Raw genomic sequence first — 18,478 nt, 5'->3', positions numbered from 1 at the left:
GTCTTTAATCCATTGTATATTCTTGCCTCCTTTGTCAAAGATAAGGTGTCCAACAGTATTAAAGGAGACTGTCCAACATTCCACTGGCTGTTGTTGAAAAGCCTGAATGATTCCAGATGATTCCAAGGGAACTCTGCTGTGACATTCAGAAAGAAGCATTTGAACACTGACCGATATACCCTGGGCATAGCAGATGCTGAGGTTATGATAAAGAGAAGGAAGTTAAAAGACAGCCTTAAAGATTCAACCCAATGACTGCTGTCCTTATGGGAATGATTCCAGAACAGAATGTTTCAGTGGTCAGCACAAAGCAATTCTCAAAAATGTTTCTAATGTAGCCGGGAGAGATGCCCCCATCTTCCATTCCCATCCCCACTGCTCCCAAATGGTAGATATTTGGAGGGCCTCATTCACCACCCACAGCCTCTGGTCTAAGTGTATGGGGAAGGGGAGATTTGGAGAACCTTAGACACCTATCTGAAGTATAGCAGAGCAAATAGTGCTCACTGGTTGGTTGGGGCATTCATTTTATAATATACTAATTTTGCTTTTTAAAAATCACTTGTCTTCAAACAAATATATGAAGGCAAATTATGTATTTAAGCACCTGACTCAATATATCAGATAAGTTTGTAGAAGCCACATTCAGACATTTTTTTTTCAACATTACTTTTAAATGAATAGCTCTGTAAACACTGGAGGCATGGCAAGTCAAAGTCTGTTGCCAGAATGTCTCTCAAGTGTTGATAATAGCCACCATCATCTGCCTTAGATACTGTGGATGTAAATGGTTATATGGTAGTACTACTAATAGTAGTTGTAATAGTAAATGTGGTATACTCCTGGTAGAAGGGAAAGAGACACTCTCTTATAATCTAAGTGTGTAAAGTATCTAGGGATTTGCTGTGTTCTGTATGGATCTTCCACCTGGTGACAGAATTGAAACAATTATGAACAAATAATGGGAGCTAAATCTGTGCAGGCATTTTCCCAAGGAGACCATCATCTTATGTTGTTTTTGTTTTTTCCTCACTAACCTTAGCATATATTTTTAGATGCTGTGTTGATATTAGTAGCTACTCATAGGTAATGAATGAATCATGAGATGAAAGATTTTTGTTTTACTGATATTTTCTTTCTGAATGCTTAGATAAAAATGAGTGATTTCTTAGGGTAATACAGTTTACCTGAATTGATAACAAGTAGAGACAGAAAATGTCAACCATGATACCAAGAATGCCCACTTCCTTGGCTTTCATAGTGTCCATTAGTACTTCTCTGATGAAACTTTCCTTTAGGAAAAATGAATGGCAACATACTGTGTCCCAGCATTTTGTCCATTCTATTATGTAACTTATACATTATTGGATATTTAATTTGATAACAAAATTATAATGGAGTAATCTTGGATCAGGCATACAAAAATGGAGTTGGGTGGCCAATGAGGACCAGGTCTCAGAGAAGTCTCTGCACCACTGAGAACCTGAACTTTCTTTGAGCTATGCCAGACTCAAGAACACCACCAGCTGTATTCAAAACAACACCTGTCAGCTGCAACCTTATGGTCTCAAGTTCTCCCCTTGTAACTATGCAACCATTTGGGACCCCCACCAATCCTCACTTAATAAGCACCCTTACTTCTTGCCAGCTCCAATTATAATTCTTGATAACCACTCAAGTAACTTTAAGCATTCGGTTTTTGCCTTTATAAGCCTCCCTCATTTTGTAGTCCAGCAAAACACAATTCAGGTAGTTCTTGAGTCTGTGTCTCCAGGGTGGAGTCCTAACAGACCCCAGATAAATGCCTTTTTATCTCAGTTGGGTCTCTTTCCAGAATGGTGGTCAACAGATTATATGTCTGTTTTTCTAAATATATTAGCTATTTGAAAGCAGAGCTCATATAGTTGTGATCTTTGCATTATCAACATTTTCATAGTTTAGCAGGTAGAAGCTAAATATTCAGTAAGTGTCTGATAAGCCTCTCAGTACGAAGAACATGGAAACACTTTAGCTTTTCATTCTGAATTCCTATTAAAATAACAAAATAGATAAATAGGTACTCCCTCAAACAACATTCTAAACTGAGAATAAGTATTAAGCATATATCTGAATCTGGAGTTTTTAAAAATCTTTACATCAATGGATCAGATTAAGGGCTCATTTAGCTTAGATTCCTTGTTCCTAAAGTTTAAGCTTTCAGCTTCTTCATTGCAAACTTTGAGTGGATCCTTCAGAAATTCTTTTCTAACAAGTCAAATTCGTTACCGGTCACAGAATTATGTTGAATAACAGAAGTTGCAAAGCCTAAGAAAAGAAGAGCATAATACTGTTAAAAGTACCTGGAATAAAGTTGACTTAAAAAGTTGCTTAAAAAACCCATAAATACCATCCAAATACCAAAAACACCATCTTTGACACAGAAGATGACAGTGTCAGAAGTCTAGATATAGTGGCCTTATCGCGAATGCAATGTGAAAAATGTTCAGTGATCTTTATATCTAGCCAATAATCGCATTTTATGCATGGAGCTCCATCAATTCCCTTAATCTGAGACTCTTTAATAGAGATATCACAAGTTAAATATTTTATTATTACAATAAAATTGAAAGCATGATAATACCAAAATCAAAGTCAAAATTTACTACCAAGAATAAGCAAGTAAAGGCTGTATGATCCAACATCTATGGGGCAAAGAAAGTTGTGATTCACTATTACGTTTATGCTATATTTTAACTTTTAGTGAGTTAAAATGACAGGCTTTGGAAAAGATTTGAACTCCATTTACACCATTAATACTTAAAGCCAAAGGCAAGTAATTATCTTCCGTTTTTTTCACCAGGGTTGTTGGGACGTTCGATAACATAATGAATGTAAAACCGTTTAGAGCGCAGTAAACACAACGAAAGATTAACAATTCTTTATCAGTAGCATTTCAGAAAGAAACCATGCAGTACTCTTTATTATGTTAATATTTAATATATCTCTATCATACACTTTCAGGGAAGAATAGCTCCCTGCTGGCCACAATGACTTCCCATCAGAACGTCTAGAACTCCAGGGAAGGCCTGGGGTACTAACTGGACGCTGTTAAAATGTGATTTACTCAAAATTCAGGGCCCAATTATGTGCGTTAGGAGGTTGAACCTCACTGCTCGCAGAGAGCAGGCGCTCTGCGGAAAGGAAGGGTCTTCGGATGGTTAGCGAGGAGTTCCTCCCAGGCCATCCGAGGAGCCGGATGCACGCAACAACCGGCCAGTGGGGGCCGCGCGGCGCGTGGTTGGGAAGGTCCCTCTGCGGCGGTTGAGCCCCTCGGTGCAGGTGCGCGCAGCACGCGCCTGTGGCCGCCGCCTCTTCCCCGCCCGCGGCCGCACGCGCACGCGCGGTTGGCAGTCGCTGCTGCGCGGCCGGCGGCTGGATTGAGCTGGGGGAGACGCGGGGACCAAGTGGCAGCGGCTCGGACATCTGAGCTGCCACTCCCGAAAACGGGCCCGCAAGACAGGTGCGTGGGTAGTAGTAGGTCACTTTTCCGCGTCCTTCTGTGCTCCAGCTGGGGGTGAGGAAGCCGAGTCTTAGCTCTTCCCCGCAGGGCGGGGGTTCCTGCTGCGCCCCTTTCTTGGGCGTCCGCCGGGCGGACCCGGTAGGGACCCGTGAGGAGGTGGGTGCTGAGTTTGCGGATGGGGACGCGGCCAGCGGGGTTCTCGGGCGGGCTCTCCAGGCCTCGGGGGTAGGGAGGCCGGCCCGGGCGGGCGGCGGGGTGATGCCCCCCTCGGGATCGGTTGGGATCCCCGGAACTTCTGTGTCCATGGCCACCTGCGGCGCTGGGGCTGGCGCGGGGAAGACCAGGTGGCCCGTCCCCGAGGGTTCAGAGGCCTGTCCCCGAGGGTTCAGAGGCCCCGGGGAGCCGAGTCCGTTACTCCAGCGGTTGCCATTTCAGCCCCGTTCCACGCTCGAGCCTCGGTGCGCGCTCCCGAGGGATGGAGAGGGGGCCGGTCTAATTTTAACGCTGCTCACTCCGCCCGCTACTTCGCACCGAAAGGCGAGTCAAACCCAACTAGGCTCAGTTGACGCCCTCCCCGCCTCTGTAGAGGCGAAGGGACCTGACCTCTCGGCGCTGGTGGCCCGCGACTCCCGGCCGCTCCCTCGACGCGCCGCCTGGAGCCCGGTGCGCGCCGCTGGGGAGGGAGGGAGAGCGTTGTGGTGAATCCCACGAAGCCCTAATGACTCGAGATTCATTATCGCCGACGGCCTGTTTACGATCAGATACTTTAGCTGATTTTATTTATAGCACCTGCCGGAGCAACAGGGCTCCGAGGCGTTTGCTTTTGATATATAAGCAAACGGCAACAACGTCCAGAAGGGAGAAAGCAGATCATTCGAGAGTGGCCATGGGAAGAACTCTCGAATTAGGAAAGTTAGTTTGTATGGAAACTTTTTGATGCTTTGAAAACATCAAAACCTTGATCTAGCCCTGCGATTTTGTTTGCTTTAAAATTTTTACGTCACTCTGGGTCTTTTAATTACTGAAGGTAACCTTCCTTTTGGCAATTGTTTGACTCCTTTTCAGTTTACAGTTTTGTCTTCACATGCAATTGGTTTGATCTTCCAGTCACATTTGGAACTTATACGTAAATCCATCGAAGATAGCCCTCATCTAGTTGATAAAGTTGATTATTGTGTATAGATGGTGTATGTTAATGGATCCATAGAAACTGAACAGTGCTGTGCTTAGTCACTTCAGTCGTGTTGGATGGACTCTGTGACCCGATGGACTATAGCCTGTCAGGCTCCTCTGTCCATGGGATTCTCTAGACGAGAATACTGGAGTGAGTTGTCAATTGCTATAAATTAACCTTATTGCTTGTTCCTAATAAGTTTTAGTGCTCTTAACTGGAAAGCTAGAATTGCCGACTTTAATAGACCTTAAGATCATCCCGGAGAAGGCAGTGGCACCCCACTCCAGTACTCTTGCCTGGAAAATCCCATGGACGGAGGAGCCTGGTAGGCTGTAGTCCATGGGGTCGCGAAGAGTCGGACACGACTGAGCGACTTCACTTTCACGTTTCACTTTCATGCATTGGAGAAGGAAATGGCAACCCACTCCAGTGTTCTTGCCTGGAGAATCCCAGGGATTCTCACCATCCCAGGGATGGTGGAGCCTGGTGGGCTGCCGTCTATGGGGTCGCACAGAGTCTGACACGGCTGAAGCGACTTAGCAGCAGCAGCAGCAGCAGCAAGATCATCCAGCTTAATCCTTTCACTTGATAGATGGGGTGGGGGGGAAGGTTTAGAACTGTTTTAACCCTTTCCTTTTTAGTAATAGAATGTGAAACTTGGTATGATGGTGCCAAACTCAGTGTACTTTCTATCATACCACTTTGTAGTTGACCTACTGAAGTTACATGACAACTAAAACTTTAGTGATTTTTCCAACAGTACTTTTGAGGCTTAGTCGTGCTGGTGAGTCCTCAGTCAGCCATTAAAACTGAATACCAGAAACATCTAGTTACAATAGCAGATAGAAAGCACGAATGTGTTAATAGGTGAGTGTCAAGAGTAAGAAATGAGTCTTAAAAGGGTAGAATTTATGCTGAGAACTGTAGACAACTGTTCAACGTTTTTATGAATAGGTAGTACAATTAGACTTGTTCTTTAGAAAATTCATGCTGGAGAGAAGGTGGCAGATAGATTGGGAAGACTGGAAGCGAAGAAGCAAAGTGGGACTTTACTGATGCTTTTCAAAAGTCATGGATTCCTAAATTAAGGCTATGGCATGGATATAGAAAGATACACTCAAAAACACCCAAACAGGTTTAGCTACCAATGATATAGAATATCAGGAAGAATAATCTTAAGATAGTGACAGAGTCACATGGCTGATTTGGTTGACCAGAGGTGCAGTTAATGGAAGAAGGGAACTGAGATTAGAGAGCCAGTTTGGGTGGAAAGATGAGCCTCAAATTAATGGAGGCTTTGATATATCCTTGAAGAAACTAAAGACTGGTGGCTTCTGTGCTGTGGATAACATTTGGGAGCCTTTAGTTAGTCTTTAGAGGTAGAAGCCAAGAGTATATGAAATGTAAGGAGAAGGCCTGGGGACAGAACCTGAAGGAACAGCATCATTTACAGGAGATTAGAGAAAGAGCCCATAAAGGTGGCAGAGAAGATGAAGAGAATCAAGACTCAGGAATAGCATCATGGAAATCAAGGAAGGAGAGAGTTTGGAAGAAGCAGTCAGCAAGGTCAAGAGAGAGCAGTAGGCAATAGGACTGAAAAAGCTATTGCATTTATCAAGTAAGATTTGGTTGATGAGAACTGTTTCAAAGAAGCTAGAATCAAGCACAGGAAAACTAGAAGTAGTAGTTTTTCATTGTTGCCATCATAAGTTACCACAAACTTAGCAGCTTCATGCCACACATTTATTTTCTCACAGTTTTATAGGTCAGAAGTCTGACACAGGTCTCACTGCACTGCCATCAGGTGTTGACAAGGCATCATTCCTTATTAGAAGCTCTGGGGAGATTCTTCTTCCTTGCTCATTCAGACTGAAGACAGATTTCAATTTCTTTTGGTTGTAGGACTAAGGTTCTTGTTTCCTTGTTGATTGTCAGCTGAAGGTTGTGATTTTCAGCTTCTAGAGCCCACTCACAGTCCTTGGCTCATGACCCCCCTCCCACTGTCTTCAAGATCTCTATGGTGGGTGGAGTCCCTCTCACTCTTCAGATCTCTTCTGCCCTCTCTCACTGACTTTTAAGGGCCTGTGTGATTATATTGGGCCCACCTGCATATCCAGAATAATCTATTTTAGGGTCAGCTAGGTAACAACCTCAAAGAAGGCAATGGCACCTCACTCCAGTACTCTTGCCTGGAAAATCCCATGGATGGAGGAGCCTGGTAGGCTGCAGTCCATGGGGCTGCAAAGAGTCAGACATGACTGAGCGACTTCCCCTTCACTTTTCACTTTGATACATTGGAGAAGGAAATGGCAACCCACTCCAGTGTTCTTGCCTGGAGAATCCCAGGGACGGGGGAGCCTGGTGGGCTGCCGTCTATGGGGTCGCACAGAGTCTGACACGACTGAAGCGACTTAGCAGCAGCAGGTAACAACCTTAGTTCCATCTGAGAGGCCTCCTTTACCGTGTGAGGTAACACTCACAGGAACCAAGGAATCAGATGTGGACATCTTTGGGGCGGGGGTCATTTTTGTGGCTACCACAGGAAGTTAAAAATGCTAACAGTTAAGACATTCTTTCCAGATGCTTTCATTAAGGTGATACCCAGAAACATTTACATTATCTGTCATGTGATAATTATAGTTCCAATAGTAAGCCTTACTGTTTATCCTTGAGCTTCATAACTGTCTTTTTAAATATCCTGAAATTTGTGTGAACACTGTAAAATTTTAAAATGTCAGAGAAATATAAAGTAATACTATGAAACAAAGGTCCGTCTAGTCAAGGCTATGGTTTTTCCAGTGGTCATGTATGGATGTGAGAGTTGGACTGTGAAGAAGGCTGAGCACCGAAGAATTGATGCTTTTGAACTGTGGTGTTGGAGAAGACTCTTGAGAGTCCCTTGGACTGCAAGGAGATCCAACCAGTCCATTCTGAAGGAGATCAGCCCTGGGATTTCTTTGGAAGGAATGATGCTAAAGTTGAAACTCCAGTACTTTGGCCATCTCATGCGAAGAGCTGACTCATTGGAAAAGACTCTGATGCTGGGAGGGATTGGGGGCAGGAGGAGAAGGGGACCACAGAGGACGAGATGGCTGGATGGCATCACTGACTTGATGGACATGAGTCTGAGTGAACTCTGGGAGATGGTGATGGACAGGGAGGCCTGGCGTGCTGCGATTCATGGGGTTGCAAAGAGTCGGACACGACTGAGCAACTGAACTGAACTGACTGATGAAGTTGTTAGTTTTTATATTTTTTTGTAGCCTTAAGCTGCTTTAAAATCTTTGCTGGAAAGATTTTAAAGGCCATTTAACCAACTAACTAGATTTGTGTGTATAAATTATAGTTTGGATAGACATCAAAATATGGCTTTTAGAATATGAAGCCCACAGAAACTGGAATGGATGTCTAAAGGATGGAACATATTAAAAAAAATACTTAACCTTGTATATATAGACCTAGAGCATCAATTTATAGGCCATTTAATGAGCTAAATAGTTAAACCTTCTAACTTTAGAGCTTTAACGAAATGAATATAGAGTTTGAAGCTATACCTATTATAACTTTGGGTCTTACCTTTGCTATTTAGTAGCATTCTGTATTTTTGAGTAAGTTGCTTCCTTGAGTCTTGCTTTCCTCATGTAGGATGGGGTACCAGTACCTTCATCAGAGAGTAGCTGTAAGGATTGGAATTCATAAGCCTGAATAGTGCATACTCAAACAGCACTTCCTGTTCTCCTCCTTCCACTCTTCTCTTTTCAGTTCTTCCTTTGCCCATGGCCTGGGGAAATCGGTCCTTTCTAACCTTTGTGCCTCAGTTTGAATGTAGCTTTCTCAAGGAAGCTTTCTCTGACACTTCTGTACCATGTAAATTTAGTTCCCCGATTACCAACTCTTACAAATTCCTTACTAGTCGGTCACTTGTCACAGTTTACTACGTGTTATACCTGGGTTATTTGTTTAACATCTGCTTTCCATCCCATACTATAAGCTCTTTGCAGTCAGGGGCCATATGTTTTGCTAATTACTGTAAGTTCAGTAAGTTATTCTAACATCATGCCTGTCACATAATTGACAGCCATAGTATTTGTTAAATGAATTCATGAATGATGAATTTTTTTTTTTAATCTACTGAATAACCTCTCTTGAATTTCTGGAAACATTAGCTATTACAAAATTTATAAATCCCAGGTGTGACTTACTCTGAAGCATGCTTCTTTGAGAAAGTTTCTGCATTTCAAATGGAGTCTTGCAGCTTCTTGGGAAGAAGGCTGCCTCCGTAAGATGCCACTATCAACCTACTCCAGCGTTCTTGCCTGGAGAATCCCAGGGACAGAGGAGCCTGGCGGGCTGCTGTCTGTGGGGTTGCACAGAGTCGGACACAACTGAAGCGACTTAGCAGCAGCATTACCTATCTCTCCACCTTATTTGTGATGCTTCAAAGTGAACTATGTGCACCATAGCCAGATAATTCCAAAAGTACCCTTTAATTTTGGTGAAAATTTGTCCAGTTTTTTTTTTTTTTTTTTTATGACATGGTAACACTGTTTTCATCTAATTTTTTTTTAACTATCTTTTCTAGTAAGTTATGAACTGAGTTGTTAAAATGCAGGATGTCTGTAGCAAGATTCTGAAATACCTCACAACGAGGTGTTTCTTCATAGATGTAGAATAGAGTTGAATAATATGTTTAATTTCCCCATATTAAACTACAGCATAAAACTGCAAAGTTTCTAAATTATTATCTCCTTTATCTATAGGAATACTTTGTGTTACGTTTTAACAATGTTCTAAAAGACTTCAGAGGGCCAGTGTTGGAAGCACTGACATGACCATTTCTGTCTCATAAAACCATTGTTTAAAACATCTACTATATATAAGGTTTCAACCCATGAATTTTTCTAAAATTCTAAAAAAGGATTTTTCCTCCAAGGATCTTGTAGACTTTTATAGACAGTGAAACTCCATTTTATTTCTGGCCTTCCCCTAATTACCTAGAAATCTTTTTGCCAAATTTATGGTTGCAGTGCTGCTGCAACAATAAAGTCATTCTAGTTGGTTGCTTAGTAACATCTATTTATCTTCCCCGGTAACATTTTTTCCTGTCATTTTTGCATTCATTCATTCTGTGAACATAAATATGTCTCTGTTTATCATGCACTGAGACTCTGGCTAGCACTGTGAGTACAGAAATGAGAATTCTGGCTGTCAGTGAGCTTATATTTTTGTATGTTTTTTGTTGTTGCAAATTTCTTCACTTTGAAACTATGTAGAAGTGCTATAAATCTTCAATAAATAAATAAATGTATCATTATAATGTTTATATAACCATTATTTTGAAAATGATGCTCTTTAGTCCACTTTAACTTTAATGTGTAGCTATGTTTTAAAAGAGCCCAGTGCAGATTTAGTTTCTTCTTTCTATAACTACTAAAACCAAACAGTATTTACATATCCTGGATTTCAGCTCTGATCACTTCACTACTCTCACATCTTCAGTAGTTTCTGAATTTTATAGGATCAGATCCAGAATTCTTGAAACACTGTAGTTATTTGCCTAAATCATTAGAAAGTTGTATTTTCAACTATTATTTCTACTATTATGGTTCTTTCCCCACTTTTTACTGTATTTCCTGAGATATTTTCATTGTTTCTAAGTCCTTCTGATTTAGAAAAATATACCCCGTTTCAGTTAACAGTATGCGTTAGTTAAGGTAATGCTCAAATAGTAAATTAAAAAATCCCAGGGACCTAACATAATTTCTGGTGCCGGTGTCCTAAGGAGTAGATGGCTGTGATAGTTAATTTTATGTATCTACTTGATTGAACCACAGGATACCTAGATATTTGGTCGAATATTATTTTAGGTGTGTTTGTGAGGGTGTTTTTGGATGAGATTAACATTTGAATGGTAGGCTGAGTAGAGCAGATTGCCCTTTCCCTAGGTGAGTGGCCTTATCCAATCAGTTGAAGGCCAGAATAGGACAATAAAGCTGATACTCCAGTGAGGAAGAGGGACTTCCTCCTGCCTAGCAGGCTGAGCTGGGACTTCAGTTTTTTCCCCTGCCCTTGGACTTGAACTGAAACACTGGCTCTGCTTGGGTCTTGAGCCTGCTGGAGTTTATAGCATTGGCTGTCCTGGCTCCCAGGCTTTTATACTCAGGCTAGCACTGTATCGTTAGCTTTCCTGGGTCTCATCTAACTCCATTCACCTGAGTCGTGCTTAACTCTAGAAAAAACACAGTATAGTTATGTCTCCTGGGAAAAAAAGAAAACATCTGTGGCGATCAGTCAGAAATCTCTCCCAGATTACACTTGGCCAGTTAACTTATACTTTACTTTGTTATTGAACCAGCCCAGAGGCAATGCAGAGAACATACAGGAGGTCAAAGATATATGCAAATGGATGTGCTTCTCCATTGCTTGCTTTCTTCACAAATATTTTGTGATTTCAACAACCTGTATGAAGTGAGGAATACACAGGAAGCTTAGAACCCTGGGCTTTTATATTGTATACATTTGTAAGGAGGGAAGAGGGTAGCATCAGCACTGGAAGTTCTGTATTTATACCATATAAACAAACTCTTGCTTTACTAATCCTGTATGTCTTAGGACAACCGTATAGCTCAGTAAGAAATTAGAAGAGGACTCACACTACAGAGCAGTGGGAGTTTAATACATATACACAAAACACTTCACCTGGCAATAGCAGAAAGAAAAATTAATGCCAGTCTTCCTCAAACTCTTCCAGAAAATTAAACAGGAGGAAATACTTTCAAACTCACTCTATGAGGGTAGCCTTACCCTTGATGCCAAAGGCAGACCAAGACACTAAGAAGACTAGAGACCAATATCCCTGATGAGTATTGGTAAAAATACATATTTTTCTTAAGTGCACACAGAATATTCTCTAGGATAGACCATATGTTATGCCACAAAACAAATCTTAACAAATTTTTAAGTTTGTTTAAACTGGAAAAGATTCAGGGTATCTTTTCCAGTTGCATTGTGCTGAAACTCAAAATCAGTAGCAGAGGGAAAGCAGGGAAAAAAATCCACAAATATGTGACAGTTAAACAATACACTTTTAAACAACCAAAGGGTCAAAAAAGAAATCACAAGGAAATTGGAAAACATCTTGAGATAAATGAAAAAACAAACAAAAGAAAGCAGACCCAAACTTGTGGTATAGAGTGAAAGCGTGCTAAGAGGGAAGTTATGGCTGAAAACAGTTACATTAAAAAGAAAGATCTTATAGTAACAACCTAACTTTACACCTTAAGGAACTAGAAAAACCCAAAGCTAGACAAAGGAACATATAATAATGCAGTGGCAGTAAGATTAAAATAAGAAGTAGCATGGTATAGTATAAAGTTTTGGGTTCTCACCTTGTCTCACATTTCCAGTTACAAGAATTTGATCAGGTTTTTAATCTTTGAGTTTTCAGTTTGTAGATTGGGAGTAATAATGCCTTTCATAGTGATGTCCTGGGCTGCAAAGATTAAATTAGCTAGTTCTTTTATGCAAATTAATGATTATAGTCATAGAACTTTAGAGAAGAAACAAACTTTCCAGATAAAGGGTTTTTTAAATTTTTTCCTGAAGCTTTGGCAACTGTTTCTGAAGGAAAGTTAGGAAGAACTGTGATATAGAAAACAAATAGTAGACACTATTTATATTTAAAATAGGTAACCAATAAGAATCTAGTGTATAGCACAGGGAACTCTGCTCAATACTCTGTAATAACCTAAATGGTTTCAGCAAATAAATTATTAAACTAAAGTGTGCATTCATTTTGAAGGAGACGATATGGGGCTAAAATGATACTAGTGTTCATTATTACTGCTGTTATTCGTTTTATGCATTTCTATTTACTCAAATGTTACTGACAGTGTCAAGAAGAACACCTTTTTACTACACTGTATAAGCCATGGAAAGCTATTTAATTTTTAGAGCAATGAAGCTTTTAGGGTTATTAACAATTGATAAGCAGCTTGCAACTGTACTCATTTCTGTGCCAGTAAATGAAAATTTAAAAAATCTGTACCTTCCTGTTACTGAGTTCAAATCGATCCCTTTACATTTGCTTTCTATCTCAGTTCCTTTTTTATGACTAGAGAGGTTACACTCTTACAGTTAAACTGTGAATAGTATGCATCATTTTTGTATTCTTTTCCATAAAAATGGTGATATTAATACATCTTTTCATATAGAATGTTCATATTATTATTTTTAAAGATGCATTTTCAAAATAGACTTTAAAGTTGTAGTCAATGGCCTTTAGAAGAAAGTAAAGCTAACTGGCCCATACATTCATGTTGAGTTTTGCTCTTATTAAGAAGGGTTATTTGAGCTAACCAGATGGAAGAATGCTTTTTATAGTCTGGTGTTTCTTTTTTTAAAACACAACTTTATTGATGTATTATTTAGATACCTACAACTTGACCTGTTTAATGAGTACAGTTCAGTGAGTTTTAACATATTTAGAGTTACACAACCATTACCATATTCCAATTTTAGAACACTTTCCTTACCCTCAAAAGAAACCTTGTAGCAATTAACCCTTTCTTCTGACTCCTTTCCTTAGGCAGTTACTAATCTATTTTCTGATTCTATGGGTTGCTTATTTAAATGGGGTCATACAATACATGGTTTTTTATGACTGACTTCTTTCACTGAGCATAATGTTTTTGAGATTCATCTATCTTGTAACACTTCAGTACTCCATTCTGTTACATTGTTAGATAATCTTCCAGTTTGAATATTCCACATTTTGTTTATCCATTCATCTGTTGATGAACTTTGGGGTTGTTTACACTTTTTTGGCATTAACAACCATCATTATTTGGCTATCATTATCATTCAGTTCAGTTCAGTTCAGTTGCTCAGTAGTGTTCAACTCTGCGACCCCATGAATCGCAGCACGCCAGGCCTCCCTGTCCATCACCAACTCCCGAAGTTCACTCAGACTCACGTCCATTGAGTCGGTGATGCCATCCAGCCATCTCATCCTCTGTCGTCCCCTTCTCCTCCTGCCCCCAATCCCTCCCAGCATCAGAGTCTTTTCCAATGAGTCAACTCTTTGCATTAAGCATTTATATTCCGAGGTTTTGTTCGGACATCTCTTTTCATTTCTTCTGGGTAGAGGAGTAGAATTGCTGAATCATAGGTAATTCTGTTTTTAACATTTTGAAGAATTGCCCTCCTGTTTTCCAAGCTCATTTTGTATTCCTGCCAGCAGTGTATGAGGATTTCAGTTGTTATTGTCCTCTTTGATTATAGCCATTCTGGTGGGTGTAGAGTGCTGTGTCATGAATTCAGTGTTTCTTAGGCAGACCCATGTAGGTCTATAAATATGTTCTGCAGGAGTTAAGAGTTCTCTCAGAATATACTTTTTAAATAGAAACTCTCTCATGTTGATGGTAGTATAACTATACCCTGGACCATCTGAACGACTGACCATCTCCTAATCAGTACTGCCGCACTGACCATCTCCTAATCAGTAGTGCCGCACTATTTCATTATTCATATTTACTTGTTTAAAAGTCCACTGGTGCCAAAGAATAAACCCCGAATGTTTAACATGCTAATGGGAAAGAGGAGGGTGTAATTATGTAAATTACATATTTCTGCCAAGAGGCAGTCAAGTAATATTTGTCTTCTACTCATCTCAATTAATCTTATAAGGAACAGAGGTTTTGGAGCCTTTGAATGGAGAAGTGGTTATGTATGTAATTGAATCATCATAGTGTTACATGATGTGTTAGATGATAAATGCAAAAGAACTTCATTCACAGCAGTCAACCTGATTGCAGTAAGTCCTGTATTTATTTGAATTTTCAGCTGTAATTTGTTTTCAGTAAAAGGCTGTCACTTTCAGTTGTGGTAAAATTGTTTTTCTTTTCTTTTTTGGGTGTTTACATATAAATGTATTTTGGCTTTACAGTTATAAAATTTCCAATTGTATGTTTATATACACTTAAGTGACATTATAATAAAAAAGTAACTTGAGCGAACATTTAGGAATCACAATCCTTTTTTTAAAAAAACATGAGTTTGGTGGTCACTTCTGTATCTTTAGGTTTGTGCCATTGGCTCTTTGCTTTTCAAGGCAAGCCTTCAGCTGTAGATGCCTATGGGATTTTGAAGTTTGTAGTAGCACTTGTTGAAAGCATAATTCAAGTAAGTTTGGTAATGATTTGTTTTAAAAACCATCCTAGAAAAGGGTATTAAAGGAGGCCTTATTTCTTGGTAAATATACTTACACTTATTTTTCACGACTTTGTTTTATTTTTACTGATTACTGTCACTTTCACAGATAATCAATATGCGTTTCCAAGGCTTTTGGCTATGTTTGGGTCTTCTTTTCATCTCAGTTAATGCAGAATTTATGGATGATAGTGTTGAGATGGAAGACTTTGATGAAAATTCAGAAGAGACTGATGAACTCTCCTCAGAGGTAAGGTTATTGAGAACCAAGCTATCCATTATTCCTTTACATGATACATAGGGCTGACTAATTTCTTAGGATTCCTTTCAATTGGAATAGCCTTTAGTTTCTAAATAAATAGGAAAAAAAATTGCCTTTTCCCAGCTGTTTGTTGCTGTGCTTTTTGGGGTGCCCATGTGCTACAGAAGTTTGTGCATGGCGCCTAGCATGGTATTATTACCAGATAAATATGGGAAAGATTTTTATGATCGAACTAGGAGTTCATTACTCGCTAAAGAGGACTAACTACTTTAACCCTTTTCAGATGAAAGGTAGTAATTTTCAGTTCTTCTAAAAGTAGAGAAAATGGTGTTTCTTCATTTCTCTGAGGAAAGAAATGCTGACTAGGAGGATGAATTAGGAGAGTGATGATGAAATAGGCATTTAGTAAGGCTCCCGCTGTTTTGGTGTCAGCATGAAGATGTGTGTTTTGAGATGGTGACAGGAGTCTGGAAAAGTTTTTAGAGGTTATTGTGTACTCTTGACAATCCGTAAGAACTTTCACATTGAGGAATATTCATATCTAATATTGGGACAATCAAAATTTTTTCAGAAATATTTTTGGTAAGAAAATATGAATTATGGTCTGCTGGCTGCTGTTTAAAGGGCTGAAAGGAATAATACATAGTTTTTTTAATGTATTTATTTTAATTGGAGAATAATTACTTTACAATATTGTGAAGGTTATAGCCATACATCAACATGAATTGGCCAAGTTGTTATAAATCTCTTTTTAGAATTTTTTTTTTAATTTGCAAATGCATGTGTTGTTTAGCTGTTCAAGGTGAATATTCTTTCTCCTGTTAAGTTTGAAGCTCCGCAAGCTTCAAACTTAAAAATTTAAATTTCTTTAAAATCTGGTTCTGTGATCCATAGAAAGTAAGTAATAATCAAAGTGCTTATGGCTGACTTAAGATACAGCTACTATGAGGGTTTTGGTAGGTTAATACTTTAAAGAAATTGCCAGATACCTGTGACTCTTAACTGTGTGCTGTGCTTAGTCACTCAGTCATGTCTGACTTTTTGTGTATGTGTGTGAGCCCGTGGACTGTAGTCAGCCAGGCTCCTCTGTCCACGGGAATTCTCCAGGCAAGAATACTAGAGTGGGTTGCCATGCCCTCCTCCAGGGGATCTTCCCAACCTAGGGATAGAACCCAGGTCTCCCACATTGCAGATGGATTCTGTACCATCTGAGCCACCATGAAAGCCCAAGAATCCTGGAGTGGGTAGCCTACCCCTTCTGCAGGGGAACTTCCCGACTCAGGAATTGAAGCAAGGTCTCTTGCATTGCAAGGCAGATTCTTTACCAGCTGAACTACCAGGAAAGCCCGTGACTCTTAACTATATTTGATGATAATTTGAAAAGATGGTAAGAAATAGGAGAGAACAATTTTTGATGCTTCTAATTTTATAGCGTGAAAATTGTAGGAATGGTAAAGTATGAATAAAGTATATTGGCCCATTTTTGCCAAAGCATAAAAATATAGAGAACAGTAAAGTTGTAATTCATTAAACTTCATAGGAGGTGGGCAATTTGGGTAGCAGAATCTTGACCCTGTAGAAGTATCTGGGATTTTGTTTAAGTACTGATTTTCCTCCCTTGAATAGAAAGTATGCTATTAGGGAAGGGTAAGGACAGTGAAAGTTGGGTCTTCATTGCTAAGCAGGCTCTTCTCTAGTTGCAGGGCGTGGCTTTCTCATTATAGAGGCTGCTTTTGTTGTGGAGCACGGCTCTAGGGGATGTGGGCTTCAGTAACTGAGGCATGTAGGCTCAGCAGTTGTGGCTCTAAGGCTCTAGAAGTGAAAGTGAAGTCGCTCAGTCGTGTCCAACTCGTAGCAACCCCATGGACTGCAGTCTGCCAGGCTCCTGTGCCCATGGGATTTTCCAGGCAAGAGTACTGGAGTGAGGTGCTATCGCCTTCTCCCTAAGACTCTAGAGCACATGCTTAATAGTTGTGGTTCACATGTGGCGTGTGGGATCTTCCTAGATCAGGGATCAAACCTGTGTCTCCTGCATTGGCAGGTAGATTCTTTACCACTGAGCTACCAGGGAAGCCCAGGAATTAATTTTAAACTAACCTATGTGCTTATTAAATTTTTCATCTTATATGTTTATCATCATGCTATTTCTTTTACTTCTAATAATTTTTATCCCCAAATACTGTCACCTGTTAGAATCCTATCAAGGCCTTGTCCACTGCATTATGAGACCTTGGGTAAGTACTTCCTCCCGCCCCTCCTGTGTTAGAGGGAGTCAGTGTATTCTGTTTGCATAGAGTATTTTTTTCCATCATGTATCTCTTATGTTCTGTATGTTATTACCAGTAGGATATAAAGTTTTGAGGAGACCATGTAACCTACTATCTGTTACCTATATGTGCATTCCATACTAGGTTCTTAATTAATGAGATTGTTTAATTAAAGTATTTGTGAAGGTGAATAACTTTAGATTTTTAAAATCTGTTTTCTAGATTAAATATAAGACACCTCAACCTGTAGGAGAAGTGTATTTTACAGAAACTTTTGATAGTGGAAGGCTGGCTGGGTAAGTATTCATTCAGGAGAATTTTTTCCTTGATTTGATTAGCTTTTTTCAAATTATTGGTTGTTAATCTCTGAAAATTGCCTCTACCACAGAACTGTAAAAAAAAAAAAAAAAAGGTTAATGTTCTAGTTAAGGTAAATTAGCACCTTAACACATTTTCATTATTGATAGAAATGTTTAATTTGAATTGCTGTTTATTTGTACAAAGAATATATATAAATTAAGTATGAATATAAAGTAAAAACTTAGAACATTTATTCATTCCTTAGGACAAATATAAATAGTTTAATTTCAGATGACAAATTCAAGCTAATGTTTCACCCTAAATAATGATAAAGAAAATAAAGATTACTCTCTGTTGATTATTATATTCCATGTAGGTAAGAACTGTCTTTATCTGCCTTTTACCAGTGAAGAACCTGAGGCTTAGTATACCTTACCTATGATCATTGCTGTTGTTTAGTCACTAAGTTCGGAGAAGGCAGTGGCACCCCACTCCAGTACTCTTGCCTGGAAAATCCCATGGATGGAGGAGCCTGGTAGGCTCCAGTCCATGGAGTCGCTGAGTCGGGCACAACTGAGTGACTTCACTTTCACTTTTCACTTTCATGCATTGGAGAAGGAAATGGCAACCCACTCCAGTATTCTTGCCTGGAGAATCCCAGGGACAGAGGAGCCTAGTGGGCTGCCCTCTCTGGGGTCGCACAGAATCGGACACGACTGAGGCGACTTAGCAGCAGCAGCAGCAGTCACTAAATTCTGTCTGACTGT

At 39.8% G+C, this 18,478-nt stretch overlaps 1 protein-coding gene across 2 annotated transcripts in view; it reads left to right on the top strand.

Moving 5' to 3' along the window:
* Positions 1 to 3,298: 3,298 nt before the first annotated feature.
* Positions 3,299 to 18,478, top strand: part of CLGN (calmegin) — a 46,737-nt gene continuing 31,557 nt past the window's right edge. The window contains exons 1-3 of one of the 2 annotated variants that reach the window (XM_027567401.1): positions 3,299 to 3,499; positions 14,992 to 15,132; positions 17,634 to 17,707. In XM_027567401.1, the coding sequence (XP_027423202.1) occupies positions 15,001 to 15,132; positions 17,634 to 17,707 (206 nt within the window). In that variant the 5' untranslated portion in view covers positions 3,299 to 3,499; positions 14,992 to 15,000. Of the gene's footprint in view, positions 3,500 to 3,559; positions 3,656 to 14,991; positions 15,133 to 17,633; positions 17,708 to 18,478 lie in introns of those variants that run through there. The other variant, XM_027567402.1, reaches the window with a different exon arrangement.

The sequence above is a fragment of the Bos indicus x Bos taurus genome, chromosome 17 (assembly GCF_003369695.1).
Source record: "Bos indicus x Bos taurus breed Angus x Brahman F1 hybrid chromosome 17, Bos_hybrid_MaternalHap_v2.0, whole genome shotgun sequence".
Classification (NCBI taxonomy): Eukaryota; Metazoa; Chordata; class Mammalia; order Artiodactyla; family Bovidae; genus Bos; species Bos indicus x Bos taurus.
This window is presented reverse-complemented; position numbering and strand designations above follow the sequence as displayed.